General features: G+C 43.0%; 1 protein-coding gene across 2 annotated transcripts in view; it reads right to left on the bottom strand.

Moving 5' to 3' along the window:
• The window catches only part of ipo13b (importin 13b), a 44,901-nt gene that overhangs the window by 3,120 nt on the left and 28,688 nt on the right, over positions 1 to 13,093 (bottom strand). The window contains exons 9-17 of one of the 2 annotated variants that reach the window (XM_059035114.1): positions 10,515 to 10,541; positions 10,202 to 10,336; positions 8,880 to 9,026; positions 7,243 to 7,323; positions 5,344 to 5,481; positions 4,636 to 4,732; positions 2,503 to 2,555; positions 631 to 697; positions 450 to 508 (exon numbers count right to left, since the gene is read on the bottom strand). In XM_059035114.1, the coding sequence (XP_058891097.1) occupies positions 450 to 508; positions 631 to 697; positions 2,503 to 2,555; positions 4,636 to 4,732; positions 5,344 to 5,481; positions 7,243 to 7,323; positions 8,880 to 9,026; positions 10,202 to 10,336; positions 10,515 to 10,541 (804 nt within the window). The remainder of the gene's footprint in view (positions 1 to 449; positions 509 to 630; positions 698 to 2,502; positions 2,556 to 4,635; positions 4,733 to 5,343; positions 5,482 to 7,242; positions 7,324 to 8,879; positions 9,027 to 10,201; positions 10,337 to 10,514; positions 10,542 to 13,093) is intronic. The other variant, XR_009330768.1, reaches the window with a different exon arrangement.

Here is a 13,093-nt window from a genome sequence, read left to right as displayed (position 1 = left end):
TTTGTACTATATAACTGCTCTTAACTGTAATGTGATTTTCTGTAATGTGATATTTTGTAAGGTGATTCTTTGTATTGTGATATTTTGTAATAACTGTAAGGTCGCCCTGGATAAGGACGTCTGCTAATAAATAAATAATAATAATAATCATACTGCACACAGTTCAAGACAGGGCACAGTTACACAGAGAAACACAGCACAGCTATTAAGGATAATCAAGGCTGAGTGAATGAGCCTTCAGGTTGGATCGGTGACACGCAGTTGCTTAATCTCTTCCAGGACCGACCCTGCTTCCAGAATTTAAATGGCCCTGCCAGGACCTGGAATCTCTGGTGTATCCTGCAGGGCGGCTTCGAGAAAAGCTTGTTTTGAATAGTGAAGGGAACACCAGTAAAGTGACAGGGGCAGAGTGTGAGCAGCAGCGTCTCCTTCAGGACAGCGCTACTTACAAAGAAGAGACAGGTGGCCTTCACTGTGGGTGCCTCCGGGAACTTGAGGGACAAGACTCCTGTACAGACACAGAAGAAAAGCTATTGAGACATTTGTGGGGCACATCACAGGAATGGGGAAATACTGACATAGCTTTACATACAGGGAAAATAACCAAAGAAATAGGTCTGGTATACTCACCGCAGTGAAACACAGCCTTCACATCAAGATTCTCAGACAAGAACAAATTGGGTTTCCTTTTGAGAGCCTACAAAGCAGACAAAGCATTTGAAAAGAGCAGACAAGCTTACTGACGGAGCAGCTGGCAATCTCTGAGTCACAGGACCCAGTGGACACCTCACACAAGGCCTCACAAACTCCACTTACCTGCCTTTCATTTTGGTGCTTATTGATTTATTTTTTCATTCTTTTTTTTTTTTATTTCTGACTAGGTCACTTAAGGGTTTGTTTCTTTTGTTCTTTTGAAATAAAACAAACAAAACAAAATCAATATAAAAATATTAAATGCAATAACAAATTTAAAAAACATACTGCAAAACCAAACAGTAAAATTTAAATTAATTAAAAGGCATGATGTGTTTTTTTTTTTTGTTTTGTTTTGTTTTTTGATCAAATATGTAACAAAATCATTACATGTAAAAGACAACTGATGTTTCAGAAAAATATTTTGGATGGAACGGGAAAAGTTATGAATTTTCAAAGATTTTCTTCAAAAAAGGTTGAAAATAAAGAATAGGATAAAAAAAACAGAAAAAAAACAACATATTTTAAGGAATTTGAAGTTATAATCATTTGAAAACACTAGAGGGCACTGTTCCAGGGAGACAGGGAGTACTGTGGATCCAAACCCATTCACCACGACCAGAACCCACTCCGGACCTCCAGCTACAACCAAAGAAATAAGAACATACTGCAAGAACACAAGAACGTTTACGAACGAGAGGAGGCCATTCGGACCATCCTGTTCCAAGTAGCTGATTGATCTCAGAACTTTGCCAAGTTGGGTCCTAAAGGATCCAAGTGATTCAGCCTATATTTCTGCATATATTCACTAGAAAATATCAAGGCAGAGTTTGATGTTTTGTCTTATCCAACTGTACAATTTCATAAAATTTCATTAAAAAATCTCCAACAGGTTCATCAAAAATCTGACATGTAATTCCCAGCAACCCAGTCAATTAGCATTAATGAGGAATACTGTCCTTCTAGCACTAGTCCTGGATGTGCCCACACTGAACTGAATCTTTCTCCAGTTTACCCGCACAGGTCAGCACAGCACGGGGCATTTTTCTTCTCACGGAACCCCTGGTCGTTTACATAAAATCATTTTATTTTGCCCAGACCCACACGTGTGCTACACTAATTCACGGCTTTCAATCTTTCACATTTTGTGTGTAAATCTTTTGGAGAGTAAGGCATTTATTGTTTGTTAACTTACTCGTCTGTTGTATAACATATTTCTTTTGAGAATAATAATGTTATTTGATAGCATCTGAGTATTCAGCTCAGTCAGAGGGGATGAATTTGTTGTCTCAGTTGTTAACTGTTGTCTCTTGAACGTAGTGTATTTATTTGTTTTTTGCTATCTACTGCTGTTATATATAGCATGAGCTTTAGACTTTTGGCCGCCTTTTAAGCACCCCAGTGATCTCTCTCTCTCTCTCTCTCTCAGTACAGCTGGTACCCCAAAGAGTACCCATTATCTTTTAAACATGCAGTCTGGGATCCCTATCAGCCCTGTGTCTGTGACGCAGCCCCTCAGATCCAGCAGTACTCCCAGTGCCAGCCTGGACAGACAGACAGACAGACCGCCCTGCTATAAACACCCCGCTCAGATCAGCATGCCTCAGCAATTAGCAAGGCTGCTGTGTGACACGGGAGCCGCAAAACAGCATCACAGCAGGGCACGCCATTAGTGCCCACGCAGAGACTGTGGTCAATGGAAAAGAATACAAAATAAGAAGGATCTAAATCGAATTTAAAACAAAGAGAAAGAGAAAGAGAAGAAGAGAGGAAACTGAAAGTGAATGAAATAAGAAACTAAAAACACACCTGCGCCTGGAGTTGCATAAATGAATCAACAATATCAGGATGATCCCTGGGCCCTAAAATATAATAAAGATGTAACTTAAGAAATAATAAGAAGAATAAGAATAAGAATAATAATAAGAGGAAGAATAATAATATACAAAGAGCAACTCAATTGTTTTCTAGTCATGTGGAAAAAATCATTGAAATAATTAACAAGTGAAAGGAGGGGAAAAAGGACATGTGAAGCTCAAAGCAGTTAAAAAAAACAAAACAGAACATACAGAAACATGAAACTGTTCAAAACCTAAAATAAAAGAAAGGAACTGCGAAAAGAAGGTGTGTGTGGGAGGGTGCGGAACCCAGGAGCAGGGCAGGAACGGCAGACATATTGTTCTGATGATGAAGCATAATGCCCTGGCCTCACAGCCTGCACTAGCTACAACACACCTCTGGAGGGTGCTGGAGAGGACGCTTTCCAAACAACCTTGATTTTATTTATTTATTTATTTGTTTTACCCATGTTATCAGCAACTTGACCCAGGTCTGAAATATCACACTTATCTTAACTAATGTAATCTCCTCCTTGTTTAGAACTGCTGGGCATATCATTTAGTGTTTGTCATTACAGTAAAACTTTAACATAATGGCCACAGATTCATACTGAATTCCAGCTCAATACCACAGGGATAACACTTGAATATTATATGCACTTCCTGTGCGTTCTGAAGCCATTCACTTTGAATTCAGCCCTGTTACAACGATATTGATTGCATATATAAGGCATGCATTCATACCCTCTTACTCGCCCACCAGAACTGTGAGATGTGCACACATGCCTTATAGATGCGAGTAGCGGAGTATTAGTAGAGAGCTGTGGTATTTCAGAACCTGTATCTAATAGCTCTTCAAACACTTCACCACACACTAGTGTGTAGAATTGGAATTCCTGCATACAAAGATAAGCATAGGTAACCCTCTGCCAGCGTTAGAAAAACACAGTCCAGCACAGGACTTTCTATTGAACTGTGGAACATCACTGATGTTTCCTCCTTATAGTCTGGTTGTTAAACTAGCCAGTTTGGAACCTCACTGAACACTCTGGGCTCTGTTCACAGTTTGGAACCTCACTGAACACTCTGGGCTCTGTTCACAGTTTGGAACCTCACTGAACACTCTGGGCTCTGTTCACAGTTTGGAACCTCACTGAACACTCTGGGCTCTGTTCACAGTTTGGAACCTCACTGAACACTCTGGGCTCTGTTCACAGTTTGGAACCTCACTGAACACTCTGGGCTCTGTTCACAGTTTGGAACCTCACTGAACACTCTGGGCTCTGTTCACAGTTTGGAACCTCACTGAACACACTGGGCTCTGTTCACAGTTTGGAACCTCACTGAACACTCTGGGCTGTTCACAGTTTGGAACCTCACTGAACACTCTGGGCTCTGTTCACAGTTTGGAACCTCACTGAACACTCTGGGCTCTGTTCACACAGCATTCATTCCTGAGTTATTTAACAGGTTTGATTCTTTGTCTCTACGGTGTGAGACATGAAACCAGCTTGGCTGCTCAGCGAGATCCAGCCGCACCGCCCCTGGTTTCTTCCCACCGTTTCCATGTGCGATCCCTCCGGCACCACGCTTCAAAGGCACTGCCCCAGCACTGCACTGCACTTCACAAAGAACCCCCTTCTCCACTGACAGCACAGCGTTAGGGGCCTCTTTCCTTTAAAAGATCCCCCAGGATGCTCTACAGCAATGCTGGCCTAAAGGTAAAGCAGATCTTTCCTTGTTTGTTTATTTGTTTATTTATTATTTCGCAGTTTTTTAAAAAAAAATTTATACAGGGTGTTAGTGTACCAATATTATTAAAACAGTATTACATTAAGACATATTATTATGATGATGCCAAACCTGCACCAGTATCTATGCTGGAAAAAGCATCCCAGTATGACGAGCCTGCCTCTGATCCCTCCCTCCCGCTCTGCTCCCACTGTCTCAAACCACTCATCCCATTCCTCTCTGCCTCTAACCCCTCCCCTTGACCCCAACCTCCTCACTGCCTCTCACACCCCCTGTGTGTCTGTCTGCCTGCCTGTCTGTCTGTCTGTCTGTGAACCACTGCTTCAGCGGCAATGAGCCTCCAGGGACATACCTTGTTGGAAAATAGAGAGCGTTACCGTGGTAACCAGCTGAAAGAGCGCTTTGATTGGTGGGAAGTGGTCAGTCTCACTGGCAAAGATATGGACCATCTGAAAACAGAACAAAGAGCGATTAAGAGCTAGCGTCGAAAACCCAAAACCAACCCAGCAGAGCATTGCAAACGGACCGGCCCCCCACCAGCACTGCAGACAGGAACCAGGGGCCAGCTGCACAAAACACATTCCTACTTATTAATCCCCGTAACTTAGTAAGGACCCAATTCATTGTTTTTTTTTTGTTTTGTTTTTTTTAAATCACACAAATACACAAGTCTTAACTTTTGTGGTTGACAAAATTGGAGAAAGTTATCATAACAATATAGTTGGGTTACCTGGCGAGTGCGAGGGAGTGTCTGGGTTACCTGGCGAGCGCGAGGGAGTGTCTGGGTTACCTGGCGAGCGCGAGGGAGTGTCTGGGTTACCTGGCGAGCGCGAGGGAGTGTCTGGGTTACCTGGCGAGCGCGAGGGAGTGTCTGGGTTACCTGGCGAGCGCGAGGGAGTGTCTGGGTTACCTGGCGAGTGCGAGGGAGTGTCTGGGTTACCTGTCCAGAGCGAGGGAGTGTCTGGGTTACCTGTCCAGTGCGAGGGAGTGTCTGGGTTACCTGTCCAGTGCGAGGGAGTGTCTGGGTTACCTGGCGAGTGCGAGGGAGTGTCTGGGTTACCTGGCGAGTGAGGTCCAATGCGGAGGCCTGAGGGATGGTGCTGTACATCTGCCCGAGCATCTCTGACAGCTGAGAGATCATGGGGGTGAAATCATGGAGCAGCGTCTTCACAGACTTCTCAAAGATCGCACACACCGCCTGCAGCACCACAAACACACACACATTTATTATTCAGCAAGGCATTACCAGGCAGACCTGGGCTCAGTTATAATTACAATTACAATTACAATTACAGCAGAATGGTTTGAAGTAGCTTAACATTTGATTCTGTTTTCTCTCTTGGCAGGAATGATTAATTCCTTGACAACCAATTACATGACTGTCAACATTATTTTAATTTCCCCTCGGTGTCTGAAAATATTTACAGACAACGCTGGAAACTACAGGGACTACTGAGAGAACAGGAACAAACGCAGCTTGAAATCTATTCTCGATTTCCAGTTAAAACATAAATAAAGAACAAATCACTCTCAAGAATCATATCTCATTTACTTGCCAATAATCCAACACTGCATGATTTAAAAGAAGACAACAGGGTTCTTCAAAACTTTGTTACCATAAATAGCCACATATTAAGATGCTCTTGCAAATTTGCATAATCATTGTGGACAAAAGAAGTCATGCACGACTGACTTGGCCGAGCTACAGGATGAATACATCCCTTTTCAGTGTGCCGCTGCAGAAATTCATTTCCCGTCTTTCTGCTGTCATATTTCAGAAATATTTTGCAAGATTTGCATTGTACAAAGCCACATGGACTTCGCTGAATACAACAATGTCGTAATTTTTCCAAACAGTGGATTTAGAAGTACCCTTTCCAGCAACGGAATGTTCCACTGCTACATATTCTTCTTTTCATATATATATATATATATAATATTTACTTTTTTTTTTTTTTAATCCATCAGCCTCAATATTTTAATGTACGCTAGAAGTCCTCGCCACTCACAGCAGTGCTTCACTTAAGCAAGATGTTTTTAAACAGGTTAAAAAGAAAGCAGGAAGCGAGTTTTAGGAAGCACTTGCACACCCATAATCTACTCAATGACCCAAGCCAAACTATAATATACAAAGTACACCCGAGCCGAACTATAATATACAAAGTACACCCGACCCGAGCCGAACTATAATATACAAACTACACCCGACCCGAGCTGAACTATAATATACAAACTACACCCGACCCGAGCCGAACTATAATATACAAACTAGCCAGTTTGGAACCTCACTGAACAATATGGGCTCTGTTCACAGTTTGGAACCCCACTGAACACTCTGGGCCGACCCGAGCCGAACTATAATATACAAACTACACCCGACCTGAGCCGAACTATAATATACAAACTACACCCGACCCGAGCCGAACTATAATATAAACTACACCCGTCGGGCTCGGTCAGGCAGCAAGGCTCTACTCTGAACCAGCGCGTTTCAGAAGAGATTCAACATGAAGCCAACTCAACCAGTGTCAGATCACAGTTTGTACACAACCGCCTTTCTCGCTCTGTTCTTCGGTCTCTTTTGTTCTATAACCTTTTTTTTTTTTTTTAAAAGAGTAAAATAGCCTCACACATACCATTTACCTTCTCCCTTTGCTTTCTATGTCTCCTGTTGCGCAAAGACCTCATTGAGTCTTTTTCATTTTTCCCTACAGCATTCTCTTAACTGTTTTAAGACTTGTCCTATGATATCTGCTTTACTCATCACTCACAACAACCACGAACATAGAAAATATAAAAAATACAGTTCTGCAATGCAGTGGACTGTTCCACAAACCGCTTGAACTGAATGACAGGCTTGCTTAGAAATCATTGAAAGCACCATTGAAGCACATCAGGAGAGGAGTATAAACGGTGCTGTTGTCGTGTTAAATGCATTGACTCTCTTAGAGGCACTCACCTCAACCACCTGGGAATCATTGAGCCACTTGCTGAGCACCGTCTGTATGAGAGCGAAGACCTGCTGAAGCACGACCACCACCTGAGAAAGACAGACAGGCACAGACAGAGAGAGAGACAGACAGAGACAGACAGACAGACAAAGGCACAGACAGGGAGAGAGACAGACAGACAGAGGCACAGACAGGGAGAAACAGACAGAGAGGCGCAGACAGGGAGAGAGACAGACAGACAGGGAGAGAGACAGACAAAGCCCGGTCAGCAATTCAAACAATTTAGGAGTAAAAAGCTGAACTAAGCAACAGCCCTGTATGCTATTGCACATGTATATTGTTCCTTGCATCACAATCATGCACCTCTATCACGGAGGCTTCCATTCCCATGGTACAACAGCAGTACCATTAACATGCAATGCCAGGGAGTTTCCAGGGGGTGAGGTTTTTCCTGCATTTGTATTCTGTGTTGGGGAACTGTTATGAAAACCTGTAACGGAGCCCGTTTTCTTCCCCCACCATCATGAAGCCGTACCCACATTTCCACATCAATCCAGCACTGCGTTCACACATTAGGAGACACGCTTTGATAGAGACATCGTCTAAACAAGGAAACGCATAAAAACAACATGCGCTCCACAACACAGAGACACACAGGGCTGCTGAACATACCGTGTGAGTCAAATCAGTTGCCATCTTCATTACACATGCTAGGGGAATTGAAGAAACCTCCTGGAAAGGGATTTTATTCTGAACGAATGACCTTGGCTCAGCAAGTCTGGAACACACAGCCAGCCCAGCAGACTGCCTCAGTGACCTGACCCCCTGCCTCCCAGCACAGCTCCCGTCTGCAAGGCTGCTGAGAAGAGCCGGCAGCAGTGAGGCAGCCCAGAGAGGCTCGCTATTTATATACGGGTCATTCTCTATGATAGCAGTGTGGAGTAGTGGTTAGGGCTCTGGACTCTTGACCGGAGGGTTGTGGGTTCAATCCCAGGTGGGGGGACACTGCTGCTGTACCCTTGAGCAAGGTACTTTACCTAGATTGCTCCAGTAAAAACCCAACTGTATAAATGGGTAATTGTATGTAAAAATAATGTGATATCTTGTAACAATTGTAAGTCGCCCTGGATAAGGGCGTCTGCTAAGAAATAAATAATAATAATAGGGATATATATGTTCTTAGCATTTCATTATTTCTTGATGTGTAAGTCAGACATCAAAAACACATGGAAGCATTGTACATCTTTTATCTATCTATCAATCAATCAATCAATCAATCAATCAATCAATCAGTTATTCTCATTCTTCATTTGTAGTTATTTCATCCAGATGCACTTGTGTTGAACCAGTAAGCCATTATCCCTGTGAGGTCAGACTGGGGTGCCTATTGAGAAAGACTTGAATTTATTACTTCTAAATTTCTCATGATTGAGTGTTTAACAGCTACGGATGATATATATTCTGGATGCAAACCAGTTTTGAGCTGGAATTGGGGGTAAAGGGGGTTTCCATGGGATTTGAGAAGCACCGATTCCTCCGAACCCCACTGGGTTTGGCATGTAAACCCTGCACATGGACTGTACAAGGGCTTGATTCCCTGTGCAGGTGAACATGGGAAATGGGTGCAGGCAGCAGCTCTGCTCACCGGGTTGGGCCCGGGCTCGACCAGCTTCTTCTTGACCTCGCTGCCCTCCCCGGAGTCGTCGTCGTGGCGCGTGATGTCCAGCGTGGTGAACAGGTTGGACAGCAGACCCAGGATGTGAATGATCGCCAGCTTGTTGGAAGGGTTGGGCTTTACCAAGAAAGAAAACAAACACACACAAGGGTTAGAGCCGCGCTTCTCAAACTGAGAAAGAAAACAAACAAACACACACACACACACACACACACACACACAAGGGTTAGAGCCGTGCTTCTCAAACTGAGGGCTACGGTAAACTGCAAAATTACAGTACTCACAACATTAACAACGATAATGAAAAACCCAAACAGCAGCTTCCAAAGTGAAATCAGGAAAGCCTGCAACACTCACACACACTCACACATGATTACTAGCTGTCAGCTGATTGTAACGGAAGCTTTTCCGATCTCCCCCTCCTGCCCACTCTCCAGCCCTAATGACTGTAATTAATGAGTAATTACACAGTTGTTTTAGGGTGCTCTCTTCCACACAGGCGTCCGCACTTTAGTGCTGATGATGAATGTTCCGCTGGCAGCAGGGATCTGTGTACTAGTAAGAGCTGGCAATTAGAATCTCTGTGGGGTGCACTGGGACTGGCATAAATCCACAAGCTCCTTCCACACCCCTTCCCTCCGCACAGGGCACTGATCTGCCTTCTCTGATGGGATATGAACAAGGCACTAGCTATGGTTCATTGCACTGATATAGTGTGCCAGCGAGTGTGAGATTGGGGACTCTACAATTAACACCAACATCATCGAATAATTTAACAGCATTACAAGCCAACAAAACAAAACTGAACACATTAAAAAGCACAATGAGTTTTATGAGGCAGCGTAAAAAACAAAGCAAATGACTCACAACATTCACTGTAGCACAACTCAAAGGAGCTCTGGGACAGCACCAGGGCAGACAAGTTCCAATTATCTCTTAGCCATCAACGGACTTGTTTAAACAGCTGTGTCCGCAACATGGTTTGATCAGACTCCAAAAGGTTATTTTTCTCATTATAATTTCATGTCAGTTTGTTTAAGAAGCGGCACTTGAGCAGAATCCCATCGGCACGCCGACACAGGAGGGAATTGGAGGTGTAGTGGAGAAGATAATCATGCAGTCGATAAATCAGACGACTGACCAAAGGCACAGCACTGCAGAGACAACGCTTTCAAAGTTTTTGCTAACCTTTCCACTGAGAAACACATACTGCTGGACAGCTTCTCGACTGACGAGCGTCTGCAGCGAGGCTGAAAGGCGCTATATGATTTCTGTAAGGAGAGTGGGCTCACCGTCTCACTGGCTAGCTTCTCCAGCTGCTGGATGTAGGGGGAGATAAGGGACTGCAGGTTCCTCAGGATCTCCTCCACAGGCAGTGCAGACAGCAGGAACCCCAGCGCCTGCATCAGCCACATACACTGACTGGTCTGTGAGAGAGGGGAGAGGGGTGGGGAGGTTAGCCACAGTGATAGCATGCACACACGCTCACATATACACAATGGAGCAATCAACATTCTTGTATATATACTAAAATAAAACTAGAAAAAGATGTGCTTAAAACACAGAAGCTGTTTTAACATTTTCAATGAATGTGAATTTACCAACCTTGTGAATCTGTTTGATCAGCACCTCCTGAGGAGAGATGGTGAGAAAGACATGAGGTTAACTGGGCTTGTGAATAAACAAGCATGGCACAGGCACACCAAGCAGCTGGAACACATTCATTATATACATAGTAGAAGAAAAAGCAACTTCTAACAGATCCCTAAATAAACATAAAACCAAGGAGCAATGCAAAATACATTGACAAAGCCTTCCCATTGAAGAAAATTATTGCTACTGTATAGCCACAATATTCATACAAACCACCGTTTTCATGGTAAGGTTATTAATCCTGTCCATGTACAAGCATGCATTAAACTGTACAGGACACCAAGGTCTGAACATTGCTCCAGACACAATACTGAATTTAATTATAAAAGTTAAATCCTAAAACACAGACATTGTACCTTCAGTGCTGACCTAAACTAATCTTCTCAGCATTAGCCAGCCGATCACTGAGCACGGTTCATTATCACAGTGTCTCTAATTGTGTTAAAAACTCCCCCTTTGAGATTTGAATGTGGTTCCAAGACACTGTATTACAATTAATGGATGCATAATCTGGATGGATGCTAATCGTGCCAGCTAATCACATTCACACACCACACAGCAGCTTCCACATTTTCTTTCTGAAAGTTGCAAGATCTTGTTTTTCATTAAAAATAAACATTTTACAAATGTTTAAAGTGATCTCCATTCTCTGGGGAACACACAGCTTCAGCCCCTGGTGTTAGCTGAAGAGCAGGGCTGGGGGCAGTTCCATTTCACATCCCCATTCCCTTTTAATCAATTCCAACACATCATTGAGCACAATTGCAATTAGCAGCATTCTGTTCAAATGAGCTTCCCAGAGGCAACACTGTTAGTCAATTAAATTGGCTTCAAATGTACATGTTGAATAATCGCAACAATGACTGTGTCTCTCAAATAACAATCCAATTCCTTCAAAAGAGAAATTGGGAATTGATTTTAAAAAGGGATTGGAAATCAGGAATTGACCCTGACCCTGGTGAAGAGTTTTTCCTACGTTTATACTATTACCATATTTACAGTGGTTTGCCATGCTTTTATAATATGGTTTCCATACCTGTCTGTGCATTACAATGCTTACCTCTGCATTACCATGCTTTCACTGTGCTTTATTAACTGGCCCTTAATATCCTATAGAAAACTAACTCCAGCTGTCTGTCTTTGGGGTCCTGATTGTTTAGTTTTTACTCACAATAGTTTATAGTTTGAAAATCCACTTCATGAGCAAAAGCAATGGCTTACTTTCACAGTTCATTTATAATGCGCCATAATTATCCTAATTAAATTATCTTTCAAAGCTCAGATTCCTTGCTTTCATGTGCGGACAAACAAAGCAGGGAAATAATGACATGTTTATCTGTTTACTGCAATTGTCAAATCGTCATAATCCAAACTGGACACATCCTTACAGAGCTGTTAAGACACTGTATTCATCATCACCAGTCCAGCTATAAAACACTGCATTCCCAGGATGCCACATCAAACTTTTCTTCTCTTTTGATATTTTGTTTTCTCTGATTGACGTTCTGAAATCCTGTTTGGGGTCTGACAAATATTCATATTCGTATCTCCCTCATTTCCCATAGAGGCTGGTGAATGGTTATTTCTTCCCTGGCCTGGACATTTTATCCATCAAGCCTCTTTTGTTTCTTTCAAATAATCTCACACAGACAGAGTGTCTGCAGAGAACGAGCACAGAGAAACAACGAAAATGAAATATGAAGAAACCACACCGCTGACAGCAATGCAATCCTTCATCTCATCTCTCAGAGAATGGGACTGTTTGCACAGGGATAAAGGGAGGGGGGCTGGGCACATGCTCTGCTCAGTGTAAGCTGCTTTGCAAACCCTGTAAAAGGAACATCAGTGATGCTTTTTCTTCCATAAAACTGAGCAAGCAAGCAAGCAGGCTGTGTGTGTGTGTGTGTGTGTGTGTGTGTGTGTGTCTCCAGTAACTGCCTCACGATGTCACTCTGGTATCCAGACATCTTTAGTGTCACATTATCATCTAGAAATGCAAATGACAGTTTTCATTAGAAAGGATCAGAGTAAAATTACCTTCAGCAAGACAGGGGAGGAAATGTAAAGCAATGAATTGAACTGCACTCTTTAGAAAGGTACTTTTATAAAAGATAAAAAAAAAAAATTTAAAAAAGAGCCAGGCGCAGCAGGAAACAAGCTGGTACCTTATTAGTGCTGGAGATATTTTAAACATGAAAACTCGCTAAAGGGACAGCCAGTGGTTTTTCTCCACTGCTCACCAAAACACACCATCTGCAAACAGGCAGTGGTCGTGGCTCCCATTTGCCCCATAATGCCATTACAGTAGCCCTTGCATTCTGTTTAAAAGGCGGAACACAAACTGCACATCTCTTGTCAATGGCTCCTGAGTACAGCGTTATAAAGGGGGGCCACTGTAGTCGTATAGCAGTGATCCTCACAGCTGTGCCTGTGAGACCACAGTGTTCACTGTCATAACAACAATCAGTAACAATGTAGACTGGTGTACTGGGAGTGGAGCTGAAGTCATTGCAGTCTGCCTACTGATAAAT

The sequence above is a fragment of the Acipenser ruthenus genome, chromosome 12 (assembly GCF_902713425.1).
Source record: "Acipenser ruthenus chromosome 12, fAciRut3.2 maternal haplotype, whole genome shotgun sequence".
NCBI classification, from domain to species: domain Eukaryota; kingdom Metazoa; phylum Chordata; class Actinopteri; order Acipenseriformes; family Acipenseridae; genus Acipenser; species Acipenser ruthenus.
This window is presented reverse-complemented; position numbering and strand designations above follow the sequence as displayed.